The 17,530-nt window shown below is 35.7% G+C and overlaps 1 protein-coding gene and 1 pseudogene across 2 annotated transcripts; one reads left to right on the top strand and one right to left on the bottom strand.

Annotated features, from left to right (window-relative positions):
• Nucleotides 1-571: 571 nt before the first annotated feature.
• On the bottom strand, nt 572-1,719 carry LOC128015206 (putative protein-lysine deacylase ABHD14B; annotated as a pseudogene).
• Nucleotides 1,720-5,646: 3,927 nt separating this feature from the next.
• LOC128015995 (hepatocyte growth factor-like protein) lies at nt 5,647-16,290 on the top strand. Of its 2 annotated transcripts, none has more exons than XM_052600284.1 (18): nt 5,647-5,790; nt 6,765-6,909; nt 8,634-8,749; nt 8,895-9,009; nt 9,599-9,735; nt 9,824-9,944; nt 10,162-10,280; nt 11,175-11,346; nt 11,773-11,903; nt 12,485-12,587; nt 12,664-12,800; nt 13,272-13,304; nt 13,392-13,506; nt 13,619-13,696; nt 13,787-13,933; nt 14,158-14,264; nt 14,760-14,899; nt 15,538-16,290. In XM_052600284.1, the coding sequence occupies exons 1-18, from the start codon at nt 5,736-5,738 to the stop codon at nt 15,697-15,699; spliced, it is 2,133 nt and encodes a 710-aa protein (XP_052456244.1). In that variant the 5' UTR covers nt 5,647-5,735; the 3' UTR covers nt 15,700-16,290. The 2 variants fall into 2 exon arrangements, with proteins under 2 accessions (XP_052456244.1, XP_052456243.1); XM_052600283.1 differs by having other exon boundaries at nt 13,784-13,933.
• Nucleotides 16,291-17,530: the final 1,240 nt, after the last annotated feature.

The following is a 17,530-nucleotide window of genomic DNA, read 5'->3' as shown; positions in this document are numbered from 1 at the left end:
GATAAAGGTAAATAATAAAAAGTAAAAAATTACACCATAGCCTATAGTTAAAAGTATGCTGACAGGCAGCATATTATCACAAAATCTACTGAAATTAATACTGCATCTGTTTTTGAAAAATAATGGTCATAATTTTAATCTAAATTGCCCCTCATTTACTGTAATATGAGTTTCTTGTTACTTATTGAAGTGATGAATGTTATGAATGTTACTTATTAAAATGATTCTTCATTGCTCATACTTTATTTTAAAAAAGGGTATACACCTAGTTTTCAGTCTAATTAGTTCCCAATGGTTAAAATCAAGTCCCGTGAGATTTTCTTTGACTCAAAAGTTATGTAAACTGGTTTGCAAACAGCGTTTCATGTTGATTTTTTTAGGTCTTTGACACACCTCTCAACACAAGTGTCATGCATCCACGTGAAAAGCATTGCAAATAATGGCACAAAAAAAAAGTTACATACAAAAATAAAAAGGTGACATAATCAGTTATGAAGTATGAAACTGGATGCACTTACGTAATTAACGTTTTAAATAGAACAATTTTACACTATGTTTTTTTTTTAAAAGATCATGATGGCTGTAGAAAGGTCAGGACTGCCTTATGCCAGGTCTCTGGATCTTCAAGGTAACAAAGATGCCCCGCCCCCTGCATTACCACCACTTTGTGATTGGGCGGATGTCTCAGGTTGCTTAGCAATGCTTCCAAGCTGAGTATCCTGTGCTGTGTCTAAAACCGCTCCCTATCCATCTGATCTGAGCTCAAAATGCTGCTTGAGCAAGTGTCAAGATTATAAAATTAATAAATACATAAAACTATGAACGTGTTAATGTGTGTTTATTTTTGTTCTCAGTATTTTAACAACATTGATAATTAGCATTGATTAATGATTAATAAAAGCATTCCAAAAAAAATAAAAAAATAATATACCATCGATGAAACCACGAAGCTGACATGGAGGTATGTATAATTACAATATAAAGTAATTTGGAGTATTATTACTATTATTTTCTAAAGGTACATGTAATATAAAAGTACATATGGCAATGTTTTTGCAACAGCTCCAAGTCTCACGCACATGTATACTTCTGAATCCATTCACTTATTTGTTCACTCACTGATAAAGTGATCTCAACTGCCATACACTGTATAAAGGTTAGTGAAAAAGTGAGCGATTTTGGACACAGCACTGGTCTCCATAAACTATAAGAGCTGGAGTCTGTACATGTACACAAGGATGAACATCTCTCGTTTTTTAGCACATTTTAGAATAGATGGATGTGTGTTTCAGTTTCTTCTCTGATGGATTCATTCCTCTCTCACCTGTATGCTGCTGTACTGCTCTAATATGAACTACTCTGTGCAGATGGGAGCTACAGGGATGTAGGGCTTGACCTGCTCAGAGAGCTGGATGAGGAACGGCAGCGAATACATGCAGCTGAGAGACGGACTGATGACCACCACAGGGAGAAACACGCTTAAAGCCAGCTGACCCACTGGAGCCGGAGCCGCCTAAGAATGACCCAAACCTGAGAGAGCAACGACACAAATGAGCGGGTTTAGGGTGAAATCGGTGCATGTGTTAAAGTACTATATATATATATATATATATATATATATATATATATATATATATACACCATGGGTATTGAGGGTGGAGGAGAGTGCTGTTCTTTCACTCCAACCACCAACAACTGCCAGCACTGAGACTCGAACATGAGGCCTTTGGGTTACAAGTCCAACTCATAACCATTAGGCCCCAGATTTTGGCGGTACCACTCAATGGTAGCGTCTGATCTTTGTGTGGAGATCTTTAGAAAGTAACTACAGTTGGAATAAGTCACACAATATAAAATATTCAATCAATTTTGGTTTGTTAAAGTTCAATAATTCACCCATGGACTTGACTGTGACACTGACTACGTTTACATGCTGTTAAAATTCGGGTTATGGTCGGGTTAAGGTCACTATTTGGGTTTCTGAAACATTCGGGATAACCCGTTAACATGCGTGAGCAGAGAGAGTTACTCCTGTATACATGGAATGTGTAATCAGTCGCCAATATCCCGATGTAAACAGTGACGCACGGTTAGCGTCTGGACGTAATACGCAATATGCGTCATTTCCGAAGGTTTTTAAAAACCGGGATATGAGCATATCCGGGTTTTTGCCGGTGTTTACATGGCCGTGCCCGACCGGGTTATTGCTAATATCCCGGTTTTGAACGGGTTATTGCCTGCATGTAAACGTAGTCATTGTAAAGGTTTTAACCAGTGTAATTAAACTGCTACAGAGATCGACTCCCGGAAGATTCTGTCAGTTTTACCAGAGAAACACATTGACCTCTAGCGGCTAACTATAAAACTTCAACCTCCATAAACGCTACATAAAAGTATTTTATGCTAATTATTAATTCATGATTTATTCTTAAATGACAAAACTGCAAGCAGCTTTTAAAATCACTATGCTGTCACTGCCAAACGATCCTAACATGTCATTATACAATTGTTTTGCCTTTTTTTTTATTATGGCAGGGTAAATGGCTCATATTTAGCGTTTCACACGTTTTCTACTTGTAATGAGATTATGACTAAAATAATACGCTGTTTACATTTTATCTATGGCTACTTGTCGATGCGAATGCTGATTTGATTTGACACCTTCGGAGAGAATCGGTTCCTGATCACTTCTGAGTGAATCTTGGGTTAATTTACACATGTTTAAAGTGTGGTTTGGGGTTATATAATTGTGATCAGATCATCTACAATCAGTAGCGGTTTTAGGCACGGGCGAACCGGGCAGCCGCCCGGGGCGTCATTTTTTCGTGACACATTGGGGGCGGCAGCACGAGCAGATAAACAAAAAATCATCTGTGTCGCGAAGCGGTTTTTCGCCATTTATATCATTTCACTGTGTGTGGAATTGGCAAATTGGCGCTCCCTGCAGCTGCCGGCGCCCCTGCTTGCTGAAAATATCCACTGAAGCTTTGTGTTGTGAGAGAAGTGTAAGGGAGTGGGGCGAGAGGCGCGTGCGACATTTCACCTCTGGGTCTCTCTTAAATGGAACGGACAGGGCGGGGGTGGACGGGGACGGGGGATCCACACTAGTAATATAATTAATAATAGGCTAAAGTCAGTCACACACCTCGACTTTCTTCCAAATAACGCACATTTCATTCATAATGTTATAATACAGGCCTATAGTTCCTGCAAATGAAACAAGGTAATACAAAACGATTATGCAGTCATCAAGGTGAATTGGTTTAGTCTTGACTTCTGGTCCTGAGTGACAGGTGGAGGGTGGGAAATCTGTTGATTGTCGAGTGCCAAATAAACAGAGATGGAGAAGAAAAGGTCAAAGCCAGGTGCCCAATTTCGAAAAAAAAGAAAAGAAGAAGAGGAGAAACGAGCAACAGATAGGTATGCAACTATTGTCTCTGTATGATTACAGTATCCATATCATGAATGAAGGGCTAATGTTAATTGGTGGTGGGTATAACTCTTTGTTAACCTTTTTGCTATGATGCTTGCTATGCTTATACAACAATAATTTGGTTTCAACTCAATCATGAGATCTAATTTATAATATTGTGCTTTGCAATAAAACTGTTAAAAGTTCAGTTATCATTTCCATCAGTTGGTTTAACATTAGGCCCTGTAAATAACCAAGGGCATTTTATTTGCTACACAGTATGCTAAGTATTGTTTCCTAAGTATAGTTTTACAAGTCATAACTAAAAGTGTGTCATGCGTATAATTTGAGGCAGTAACCTAATGGCACCTCCATGAAAGTTAGATTGATATACAAATTTTGGTTGAAAAATATCATGAAACCCAAAAAGTTTTTGTTTTTGCCTATACATATAATTTAAAGTCATTTTATTTTTTTAAACAACTGAGTCCCAGTGACCATAGCATAACGTGAATAAAATATATTTCAATGTATTTTTTTTACTATTTGTTTCTATGCTCTAAACAATGTGATGACATGGGGGGAAAAATGAAATGAATAAATGTTTTTATTTTCCGGGTCTAGGAGGATATAGCGTGTAATGACAGACATTTAGTGTGTAAGAGCATGTTTATGTAACCCTTCTATTATGTTTTGAGTTAATTTGACCCTAGGCTGTTTTAGCTTTATAAAACATTATCCTATGGTCTTTTGATTTCAAATGAAGTTAAATTGCAATTTCAGGGGCACTTCTAAAATATTTTGGAGCATCCTCTGCCACTGGTCAGGATGAGCCAACCACCTCCTCCGCTACACATATGTCTCCACAAATATCTGATATTGAGGATGAAGACCTCTTTGCCTCTACTTCTACCCAGCATGATCTTTCAGGTGTGCATATCGTGTGTGTGTGTATGTGTGTGTGTGTGGGCTACAAGACAACTGCAATTTAATGTAATTTTAATATTTCTGATAATTTATGAGTAGGACTGTGTTTTTTCACTGCTATGTGTTTTGAATAATATGTCAATATGCTGTCTGATAGAAATGCCTGGAGCTGAACCCCCACTGAGCCCCACTGGCCCTCACATCTGACTGACTGGATTCGGACTGAGCTGGTTCACAGAGGACCAAGTAAAGTGCCACCTGGCTTTGTTTTCCGTAGGAATGAGAGTAATGGGAGAAGTTGCCACCACTAATATTTTAATAAGACATTAGTAAGTGGTGAAAAGATGGCAAGAAGTTGGCTGATTTCTTCAATTAAGAACAACAGCCTCTTTTGCTTCTGCTGCAAATTGTTCTCCAAGAGGAACATCAATTTAACAAGTGCAGGAATGGCAAATTGGAAACATGCATGCAATGATCTCACATCATATGAAAACAGTTGTTATAATAAAATATTGCTGTTTGTGCAGAACTTTGTTTGCTAGTTTTTTTGTGTGTGTGTGTTGCGGGGGGGGGGGGGGGGGGTTTGGGGGGCGCTCGAAAGGGGTCTCGCCCAGGGTGTATTTCAATGTAGAACCGCCACTGTCTACAATCGTGTCAAACGGTGCTCGTACGTTTGTAAACCAATCTAGTGAATGAATTATCCCGTCATATTTGTTTGTTCACTGAAGTCAATAACAAAATATTGCTTAATCACCTATTTAAGCTACTATTATGTTTTCTTTTGTATTTTGATAAAGCATGCTCTTGGGAAAAAAGGAATTAAGATAGGAATATGTCCAAAGGCTAAATTAAAGTAACGAATCAATGCTTTAATGACTCACTCACGTGAATGATTAAATTGCTTGCTCATAAACAGTCGTCTTTGACATGAATGATGAAGAAATCCAAAATAAGATGATTAAGAAAAAAAATATGGTGGATATAAAATAAAAAGTAGTTATTTAATGTTAGTAGGCTGTATAGTAATATTTAATTAACAAATATGAAAAAAATATTTAAATAGTTTGATTATTAGGCTACCACGAGTTTTAAGTTACTACTAATAATAACTTAAGGCTTTGTTATTATTATTATTATTATTATTGCCATTACTATTATTATCATCACTTTCTTTGTTTTTGATATATGTTTGAGAGATGTTTACATCAGCAAGATTTATTGGGAAATGTCCTGTTCTGTCAAGTCAACTGAGGAGTAAACACACACACACATGCACGCACACACACACACACACACACACACACACACACACCACCCCCTTCATCAATTCAACCATTTGAGAAGAATCAAAGTCCTCAGATGAGCTCTGCTGTTGGAGTAAAGCAGCTCTTATACGATGATTCCTCTCTTCTATCTCACAGCTCTGCTGCTTTGGCCTGACACCGTTCATGGTAAGATCAATATTTTGATACATTAAACATTGTATTTTAAGGTGAATTGTTTTTAGTCAGCCTAATTGTTGACTCTTAAACATGCAGCGAACACTAGTTACTCCATTCAGCATGTTTCTGCTCAAACACCATAAGTACTAATATTATAATAAAACTGCGGGTAGTATTATTTACCATGCATTGTCATAAGACAAATTTACAGACAAAATATCAAAGTTCCTTAATCTTAGAGGTCCTATATTAATTAATTACTACTTTACAAGTAATTACATTCATATTTTGGCCAAAACAATGGTGTGTTTTTAAAGAACAGACTAGACTGAGCTAAACAAAACACTAGTGTATAGACTAGAGAGATGTACTGCACCTTCTTGATATTTGAGTAACTCTTGCAAAGATTCAATGTGAAAACATGGAATTATCATAGTAAATTAATATGATTCAGTGCCATGGTAAATATTGGTCACTTTAGGACTTCTTGTTCTTATTATTTTGTGTTATTAATGGTCTTTTTCATCATGTGTACAGGAACATATTCATATAGGTGTTTAATGTTTTTTATACATATCTACTCTGTAGTCATTTGGGCATCGCTTCATGATCATGCCATGACACTGGGAATTTTGTGGAACTGATGTAGTTTACAGATCCAAAGGTCATGTGTGTTTAAGCCCCTCTGACACACACACACACACACACAGAAGGAACATCACATTTTAAGAGTCTGCCAGATTCACTAACATCAATCCAAACAAGGTTACGTTTTATAGACTTGAGGCTTGTTTTTGAACATGCACTGTAACAAAGATTTCATTTTATTTTAAACCAAATAGTTTTTATCTAATAACCTCTGTCACAAAAAAGTTCTGTCCTTTCTTTTTGGTTTTGGGAGTTTCAGCTTGATTTTCTTTTTTACTAAATAAATCCAAAGTGGTCAAATAACTAGTGCATCTTTCTGATGTGTGTTTTCACAGCATTCCGCAGCGCACTGAATGATTTCCAGCGATCCGAGGGGAGAGAGCTGGTCCTGAAATCCTGGAACGTCAACCGTCTGACTGAACTTCCGGGAATCACTTTGGAGGATTGTGCTAAACGCTGCACACAGAGTCCAGAATGCAGGTCTCATATCCCTACTTTCCATCCCAGCATGCATTGCATGTATCAGCTCTGTACCCAAAACATAATTCTCACTATGTAGTTGAATGATTTAAAAAAGAAAGGGGAAAAAAAATCTAATTTGACAAATTTCATTTGTTTAGTACTTTTTCCTTATTTTGTCTGTAAATGTGAAAAAGAAATATATTATTAACTATACTTATTACAATACTTTTACATAATATATTTAAGTGCAAACTAAATGTAATGTTTCGGATACTTCATTTCATGTTATTTAAATGCAAATATACTATTTATTATATTAATAAATATACATTTATTTTAAATGCAATTAGCTAAACTTAGCTTTTTGACCCACTTAAGTAATATATCTTTGTATGTAATTTCATAATTAACTTATATTGTCCTTTGCAATTTTTTGCACTGTTAACTTTAAATATATAAAAAATATTTATATTATAATATTATTATAATATAATATTTATATTATAATATCAAATAACACACCACTTGTTCTTAATATGTTAGTCAACACATCAAAATAAGAGTACTTCCTTAAAGCATGGAAAAGTTTATTAAAACTGAATGATTTCAAATGCAGTACTTTCATTTGGCATTTTTACAAACTGCACTTCCTAAGAGTGTACGGTCTATGTTTAAGTACACTTAAATGGGCTTTTCAATCTTCCCCCGCCCATCGAGTGCTTGAAGTGCGTCAGAAACAGAGCGCGCACACGATCAGTTGTTGGTAATTTGTTGTGTAGCGTGCCCGACGCCGCATCCAATGTAGACAGCACTGCTTTTGTTAACACACAGCTCGTAGAAACGCGCCTGGCAACTCGCGCCAGTTCTAGACACGGTGAAAGTTTCCTGATTGTGACGGAAGGCCGAATTTACATGACACATTATAAATGAGCATAGTCTGCGATAGATACAGTGCCAAAAAAAGAGAAGAGGATAAAGACAGAGGTAAAGAGATGTAGTCAAAGAACATTTTATTGCATAGGAGTACGCTAAGATACTATAATTTCATGGCAGTTATTTTTACCTTAAACTTAATGTTAGCAGTTGTTCTGAGTTCTGAGTCCCCAGACTGTGATTTTGTACAGTCATGTCAGTTTTAAGACGCATTTTTTATTATCACTTTTTTATTAATGTTTTACTCTACAGTTGTGCAGTTTTGGGGGGACACAGTACAGGCCAAAAGTTTGGAAACATTACTATTTTTAATGTTTTTGAAAGAAGTTTCTTCTGCTCATCAAGCCTGCATTTATTTGATCAAAAATACAGAAAAAATGTAATATTGTGATATATTATTACAGTTTAAAATAATTTGTTTTCAATTTATTATACTTTAAATTATCATTTATTTCTGTGATGCAAAGCTGAATTTTCAGCATCATTACTCCATTCTTCAGTGTCACATGTGACATCCAGTCTATCACATGATCCTTTAGAAATCATTCTAATATGATGATTTATTATGAGTGTTGGAAACAGTTCTGCTGTAATGTGTGTGTGTGTGTGTGTGTGTGTGTGTGTGTATGTGTATATATATATATATATGCTAAATCATGAACACAATGACAGGGTGAAATTGGCTGTGATGCATGGGGCGCCAGGTAAAATCATGCCTAGGGCAGCAAATTGGTCAGGGCCGGCCCTGACACTTAAGCACACTTCTTTTACTCAAGGGAGTAGTATATGTATTTTTTTTTACTTTCCAGAGCTTTCAATTATGAGTTTCGTCCATCTTTGGTGTGTAAACATCTGCCCTCGGTGGGTGATGGAGACAATGCAGACATCGAGAGAAACGTGAACTGTGACCTTTATGAGATGAAAGGTGACAAATGAATTCTCAACATGTTTTTCAGTAGATTTTTTTAAGTATTAAATAGATTGAAAGATTATAAGGAGGTGTGCTATGTTATTAGCCATTAAAAACCATATCGCTTAACCACCACTTGTTAACCACCACCTGTACTCAGTCTATGTAAGGAAGTGCATTGTGGGTAAAGGAGAAGACTATCGAGGGAAAGTGTCGACGACTAAGAGTGGACGAACATGTCAACAGTGGTGGTCCAAATTTCCTCATGATCACGGGTATGATATGAAACATAGAATACAGAATGTTGCATAAACTTTATGTATATTTGTATGTTTTTACAGTACGTGTACTTATAGTGTATTTACAGTGTATTTATCTAAGATAAAGAAGTTCTGGTAATACAAGGTGACTACATGGGGTAGGGTTAGGTTTAGGGGTAGGTTCAGGGTTAGTACCTAGTTATTACATAGTTATTGTAATTACTATAATAAGTACATAGTATGTACATGGGGAACAGGACTGTAAAATAAAGTACAACCTATGTTTTTTTATTATTATTTAATTGTAACATAGCAGTACCTACTTTATACTTAGAATGTCCCGTAAAGTTTTTTGGACACTCTTGTTTGGGTGCACAAAAAGATCAAGAATGTGTATTTAAAAGGTAAAGAGGGTCAGTTTCATGTTGTCCAAATCAACTGTACATGGTTAACAAAAGCAATTATACTAGCAGTTTTTGTTTAATATGATATGATTGGTTTCAACATACGATTTAAAAGTTTGGAATTTTTAGAGATGTTTTTGAGGGAAGTCAAAACATGCTGAACTGCAGTATTAGAATGATGTCACCACTGTTTTGAGTAGTAGGACTCCGTCTGCTGCTAATGGCCTGGAGCTCAACTATTGCCGTAATCCGGACAGTGACCCCAACGGACCCTGGTGTTACACCACTGACCCTGATCACAGATATGAGAGCTGCGACATTCCCCAGTGCAAAGACGGTAAGGCCAGTTACTTACGTTTGCAGTGTGCTTTTACTTTCATAAGCGGTTTGTTCTGAGCAGATGTTTGTGTATGTTTCTCTATTAGAGGTTTGCATCACTTGTAATGGAGAAGACTACAGAGGTCAGATGGATCACACAGTGAGCGGGAAAGAGTGTCAGAGATGGGACCAACAGTCTCCGCATCAACACATCTACCAGCCAGAGAAGTGAATATAATATAACCTATACCACAGAACTAAAGTCACACTTAATAATGTGGGAATTTAATTACAAATTTAAAAGTTTCTCTATCTGTGCTAAAATGCTGCAGATCTATTCTCAGAGCTTTTTGGCAATTTATTTTAATTAGGTATTGCTGTGATTTTCAGTGGATGGTGATATAATAATGTAAAATAACATCATATCCGATGTTTGTGAATCCAGGCATCCTGATAAAAGTTTGGCTGATAATTATTGTCGTAACCCGGATGCGTCTCCGGTGCCCTGGTGCTACACCACCGACCCGACGTTGGAGAGAGAGCGCTGTGATATTCGCAAGTGCCGTGAGTATTTCTGCTCCTTACAACAAGGATACATATTTCATTTCATGGTATTAAATTTTTCTTGTATTTATCTTAGATGTTTTAGGTTTTTGGAAATTGTATGACTTTTGTTAAACACTTTGTTTTCACCATGAATATAGACTTACTTATGACAAGGTGTTAAAAAATCAGGCACCGGTAAAACAACTTTACTATAATAAAATATTAGCGATACATATGTTGCATAAAAGTTGATCTTCTTTGAGCACACAGCTATTTTTAAATGTTCATCAAAGAATAAACATGCATTTTATAACAACACCACATTAGATATCAAGACTTGTTTACAAGTGAAACATTATTTTAAAGTCAATCTCACAGAGATTTAACTTGAGAAAAATGTCAATTAAAATGCTTTTACAACACTAATAACCTTTAACAGTCGTTTGCATTCTGTTAGCAGTGCATGGATTTTAATCTCCATGCAAATGGTTTGGATGATTATTCATTCATTTTGTTTAAAGGACACAGATCTTCATCTTCTTGAGGACATTGCTGTCATTTCCAATCACATCAGTGCTGTTCGAAGAGACAACTATATAAACGAAAGTCAGAAACACGCATATGTTGTTCTGTTTGAGAGCACAACATTAATAGCAGTTCATTGCGTTGGGTTCATGAGTTATTAAAACAAAAGTATTATTCTTTATGAATATGCAATGATTGATCGGTCAGGAGCATGTGTGTGACATTCACACAATTGAGTTTTAAAATATAAAGGCTACTAAAGTGGAGTTGCTGAAATGTGTTTTTTTTTTTTTTTTTTTTTTTTTGACAGACAATTGGACAACAAATTACTGCATCTGTCCAATATATAGCCATATTTAATTTGCCTTCTTTCTTTCCATCCTACAGCTGAGTCTCCCAAGCATCATTCTCACTCCGGCTACACCACTGATTGTTTTCAGGGTCGTGGAGAAGATTACAGGGGCAAAGTGAACGAAACAAGCTCTGGAATCCCCTGTCAGCGCTGGGACGCCAAGAAACCACACAAACACCAATTTTCCCCCAAAACCTATGAGTGCAAGTGAGTTAAAGGAATACTTTGCCAAAAATGAAAATGAGCTGAAAATATACTCATCCTCAGGCCATGGATGTCAATGGGTGCCGTCAGAACGAGAGTCTAAACACATCATGGAGTCATATTTTGGCCAGAAGCAACAGTTTAAACATCGTAATGATGGATTTGTTGCTTACAAACATGCAGCTTTTGGCTTCACTAGACATTATTTGATGCACTGGAGTGATGTGGATTCCTATTATTGTGATGTTTTTTTTTGGACTCCTGTTCTGACGGCACCCATTCACCGCAGAGGATCCACTGGTGAGCAAGTCATGCGATGCTACATATCTCCAAATCTGTTCTGAGAAAGAAACAAATGTCATCAAAACAGTATAAACTGGTTGACTGTGACTCTTTATCCTTCTATTTCTTCCCTCTTTCCACCTTTAGGGGTCTGGAGGAGAACTACTGCCGTAACCCGGATGGTTCAGAGGCGCCCTGGTGTTTCACGTCTCTCTCGGCAATGAGGACGGCTCTCTGTCTGCAGATCAAACGCTGTGCTGATGACATTGAGGCAGAAGGTACAGCTGGCGCCTGCTAGTGATTAAAAACATCAACTACACTTTCATTTTTAAAGACATTTTGGCTGTGCTTTGTCATTGTGGGAAGAGAAAAATCTTAATGAATTATCAATGCACACTTCATATGTATTTAATATGCATACTGTATATACAGTACCATTCAAAATTTGGGGTCAGTAAGATAATAAAGGAAATAATACTTTTATTAATAATAACATTTGTTACAAAACATTTCTCTTTAAAATAAACACTGTTTTTTAACATTCTATTTATCAACTGAAGAAAAATATATCACTGTTTTCAACATTGGTAATTATCAGAAATGTTCCTTGAAGAATCATGTGACACTGAAGACTGGAGGAATGACGCTGAAAATTCAGCTTTGATCACAGAAATAAATGACATTTTAAAATCTATTCAAATAGAAAACAGTTATTTTAAATTCTAATAATATTTAACCATTTTACTGTTGTACTGTATTTTTGATCAAATCAATGCAGCCTTGGTGAGCAGAAGAGATTACCTTCAAAAGCTTTTTTAATGGCAGTGTGAATAACCATGTTTTCTTCTTCTTAAACTAGATTGCTATAATGAAATTGGCAAAAACTATCAGGGTGTTGTCCGCAAGACACGTAAAGGTATTCTCTGCCAGAAATGGAGTGTCAATACACCTCACAAAACCAAGTAAGAATAAAATTCCATTTAAAGTTGGCCTAAAGTGAACATAAATTTGAGATAATTTATGTACTTCTATTTGCAGGATAAACCCCAAAACACACCCAGATGCCAACCTGACCGACAACTACTGCAGAAACCCTGACGGAGACCGTCACGGGCCCTGGTGCTACACCACTGACCCCAAGACTGAGTTCGACTACTGTGCCATCAAGCAGTGTGGTGAAGCACCAGTGTCTTTTAAAAGCTGTTTTATCTTCTAATAACCAGGCTCTCACACAGTCTGTGCACTTTTTTGCAACTTTCTGACATTTTGTGTGTGTGTGTGTGTGTGTGTGTGTGTGTGTGTGTGTGTGTGTGTGTGTGTGTGTGTGTGTGTGTGACATGTAGCAGGAGATAAAATATGGTGAAACATGCAGAATGTACTAAAAGTCCAAATGTGCTATTTTCTGTGAAATTCTTCAATTCTTCTTCTAATAATCGTTAGCCTTAACATTTTACATTATTAATCTTTAAAAGATTTTATATCAATAATAGATTATTTATAATGCACAATAATTATAGCAATAAAAATAGTTAATAATACTAAATAATGTATAATATTTGTTTATAAATTATTAATGGTAATATATTTAAAATAAATACTGTTAGTTAATTAAACTATATTTTTTGTTCTTCTTCATGTTGTTATAGCTGGAGAGAAAGTGCCAATCATTGGGCCAACGAGTAAGTCAAAAACAATGTATAGGAACCAGTACAGATTTTGGTGTGTATGATTGTGCTTCTAACTTGTCCTCCACTGTGTGTAAAAAGCGGATGTTGTCTTTAACGAATGTGGAAAGCGGGATGACCGGAAAGTGAAGAGCAGGTTACGAATAGTGGGCGGCAAACCTGGAAACTCTCCCTGGACCGTCAGCCTTCGAAACCAGTTAGTCTTAATATAAACTGTTCCAATTATGTCACTTTATGGAAGTGAAATTGCTTTGCAAACAGTGTTTCTTGTTGACAAATATATTTGTGGTCACTAAATGTCTTCTCAGGAAAGGAAATCACTTCTGTGGAGGTTCTCTGGTCAGTTCCAAATGGGTGATCAGCACTAAACAATGCTTCTCATCTTGGTAAGTCAGTGTTCTTCAGTAATTAATGTTCAGAGTTGGACAGCAAGGGCGTTTTATGAAATATGCACATGTTTGTTGGTGTTTAAGCAGTTATGTGGACCTCACGGGATATAGTGCAATGATGGGTACCTTGTTCCGTGATCCAAAGGATGGCGAACCAGACAGACAAACTATTTCCCTCACCAAGATCGTCTGTGGTCCTTCTGAATCCCACCTGGTCATGCTTCAGCTAGAAACGTACTTCTTACCAAACACAAACACAGAAATTTACAACATTCTTTGGTTCTACACTCTTAAAAATAAAGGAAGGTAAATGATGGGGTAATTCTCACCCATGAACAATGAACATTTTTTTCTTCAAGTGAAGAACATTTTAACATCCTTTATTTTTAAGGCGTTCTTTAGAGTGTCTTTACTACACATTCACCCTCTAATAATCATATCTGGCTCTTCTCCTGCAGTCCTGCCCAGTTTAACGAGCGTGTGTCTCAAATATGTCTTCCTCCTGAGCGCTACATCGTTCCAGAGGGAACCGTCTGTGAAATTGCTGGTTGGGGAGAAACAAAAGGTGAAACTGTGAAACTGTGGGTTCAGAATGATTTAAGACATTAATATTGTCGCTAAAGATTTACATTTCAAATAAATACTGTTCTTTCTAACTTACTGTTCATTAAAGAATCTTGAAGAAAATGTATAATACTGATAATAAGAAGAAACGATTCTAGAGCAGCAAATCAGCATATTAGATGATTTCTGAAGGATCATGTGACACTAAAGACAGATTTGCATCACAGGAATACATTACAATTTAAAAATTATTCAAATTGAAAACTTGAACTTGAACTTCATTTAAATTGTAAAAATATTACTGTATTTTTGATCAGCCTCATCTTGTCGCACTTCTCTCATATAAAGCTGCAGTTCTGTCTGTACAAGTTGAATATAACTGTATATGATATATTCCTTTTGTGCATCATTCGTCATGCAGTGTGGGGTTAAATGTAAAAGATGTTTTGTCCTCTTTCGCTTCCCATCACTGATCCTCTCTGCTTCTCTCTCTCAGGAAAGGGGGATGAGACCGTACTGAATGTGGCTCAGATGCCTGTAATGAACAATAAAGACTGTAACACGTATTTCAAGGGCCGTGTCGGTGAGAATGAGATATGCACCATGCCCTTCGTGGCCGGAGTCGGTGCCTGTGAGGTACAGATGTGTGAACTGTTTTGTTCTCCACTTTTGCACATTTTAACGCCATGGATAATTGGATATCAATAATTTGGAAACAAATATGAGTTTATGTGACTGGTGATTCTGGTTACATGTGACTGACTACTTTTCTTCTGTATGTTCTGACAAGAAAAAGCAATTTCATTTACAATAAGATTTAATCTTTTAATTTGAGGGATTTTTAATTGATAAACCATTTTTGTTGGTTTCATCCAGTGTTCGGTAGGAAATTGGATTTAATCTTTTCATTTAATTTTAAGACTTTTTGTATGATAAATTATTTTGGATTGATTTCATTCATCTTTAGATAAAAAAATGTATGAAATCTTTTATTTTTAAGTTTTCTTTTTAAGATAAACATTTTTGGTTAGTGTGTAAAATCTGGCTGCTTAAGTTACACTAGAGAACCGCCGAACTAGACATTGCTTAACTTGCAAAAAGCTTGCAAAATGTGTATAAAGCATTAAGAACTTCAAACATTTCCTTTCTACGCGTTTATGTGACTGCATGAGTTTTAAGTTCTGCTTTTGCAATACAGATGTAAGTGAGGATTGTGAAATGAGTAAGACGTGCTTGATGCATGTGCGCTGTAACGTTCTTTTTCTCTCTTCCAGAGAGACTACGGCGGCCCTCTGGCCTGTCAGAACAGCGACTGTTGGGTCCTAGAAGGAGTGATCATACCAATGCGCCGCTGCGGACATCCTGGCCAACCGAACATCTTTATCCGTGTGTCTTTTTATGTGGATTGGATCAAGAAGGTCATGGAGATGACCTGATGACAGAACAGCTCATATCATAACACAACACACAACATCAGCACATCATTTACCAGACGGCTCATTCTCCTATATTCTAAAATCTAAATATATTAGGTAGATGGAATGTAATATACGTAAAAATACTGTGTTTTATAATATTATGTATGCTTTTTTGTAACATTCTGAATTTAGGGTTTAATTTATGTAATATGTGTTCTTGCATTTATGGAACATAGATATACAGGTGCACATATATTTACAATAAAACGATATAGAATTTAGTAGATTTTAAAAAATTCAGTTTTTACTCTACAATATTCTGCTATTATGTTCCATATATATATATATATATATATATATATATATATATATATATATATATATATATATATATATATATTACATTTAAATTTAGCCATTTAAGATTTTTATCCAAAGTGACTTATAAATGAGGACAATGGAAGCAATCAAAATCGACGAGAGCAATGAAATGCATGTTCTATAACAAGTCTCAGCGTTTTTTGTTGTTGTTATTGTTGTGGTTTTTTATTATTATATAATAAAAATAAAACAGGTAGAATAGTAAATGAATAGAGTGCAAGTCTAAAAGTGTCAAGTGTTTTTTTTAAGAATGCAATTAGAATAGAGATTGCTAGATTTGGATGGTAAAGATGGAAGAAATGTGTTTTTAGCCCATTCTTGAAGATTTCAGTTGTTTAGCACTTAGTGAACATGGGCATCATTCATGACTTGTGTACTTGCTACGTGACTATGGCAAGCTGTTTTAGCTTAAAATATTCCAAGCGTTACTCGTCAAAATTGCATTTTTACTGGTAACAATTAAATTAGAGAGCTCTACAGTTAAAATATTACTAGTAATGCCAAGTAGAACTCTCTAAATCAATTATTCACTAGATATAATTATAATAAGAAGGCTCTCTAATATAATTAGAGAACTCTGCAATTGCATTCTTACTAGTAAGAACTGAATAAGAGAGCTCTCTGATTTATTTCTTACTAGTAACAATTATGATTATAGAGGTCTCTAAATCAATTATTACTAGTAAGAATGTAATTGCAGAGATCTCTAATTCAATTTGAAATGTAAAAATGCAGTTACAGAGCTCTACAATTGTATTCTTACAAGTAAAATCTTATATTCATTAGATGCAAAACAGACAGATGTTATAAATATAAAAAACAAATACTCATACAGAGATATTTTTGCCCTCATAACTTGCATTCTGGCATCCTAACTGCAGTCTAATAGGCTTCATCATGCAGTAAATGCTTGTGGTAACAGTACAGGACCCAGCCTCAGCATTATTGTGTGAGTGGATAATGTAAATCTTGCAAAGCTTAACAAAAACAGGTATTTTACAACCAATAATTAAATATTGCATATTGCTGAGTATACATTTATATGCACGTTTTCTGTGCAAGTGTGAATTCACCTTTAAAATAACTTAAAGTCTACCTATATTTCTTCTCTGTAAAGCATAATCATTTTATAATGATTTTAATCAATATATAATAATACTTAACAGATCATTTGAGCCTCAGCGCTGCTATTCATCATTTAAAGCTGCTTGACTGAACAAGCTGCTTGAGTCCCAATTTTCTTTTCTTTTGTTAATTATTTTTGCCTTTATTTCAGTAGGCAGTGTAAGTTAATTTGGGGGAGGGGTGCACGATTGGAAGGGTCCACAACATGATCCGGGACTCTAACTCAGGATACCTGTGGTGCAACAGCGTTATTAATGGACTTCCCACAAGGCTATCGGAACAGACAGTTACATGTTTTATGAATATGCTCTACAATTACATTCTTACTAGTAAGAATTACAGT

This window comes from Carassius gibelio, chromosome A6, assembly GCF_023724105.1.
Source record: "Carassius gibelio isolate Cgi1373 ecotype wild population from Czech Republic chromosome A6, carGib1.2-hapl.c, whole genome shotgun sequence".
NCBI lineage: Eukaryota > Metazoa > Chordata > Actinopteri > Cypriniformes > Cyprinidae > Carassius > Carassius gibelio.
This window is presented reverse-complemented; position numbering and strand designations above follow the sequence as displayed.

Excerpts from the sequence above, each read along its gene's own strand:
- LOC128015995 (XM_052600283.1), top strand. The coding sequence starts at position 5,736 with ATGATTCCTCTCTTCTATCTCACAGCTCTGCTGCTTTGGCCTGACACC. Across the intron at positions 9,736-9,823 it reads CATTCCCCAGTGCAAAGACG|AGGTTTGCATCACTTGTAAT; the intron begins GTAAGGCCAGTT and ends TTTCTCTATTAG. Across the intron at positions 14,900-15,537 it reads CCGGAGTCGGTGCCTGTGAG|AGAGACTACGGCGGCCCTCT; the intron begins GTACAGATGTGT and ends TCTCTCTTCCAG.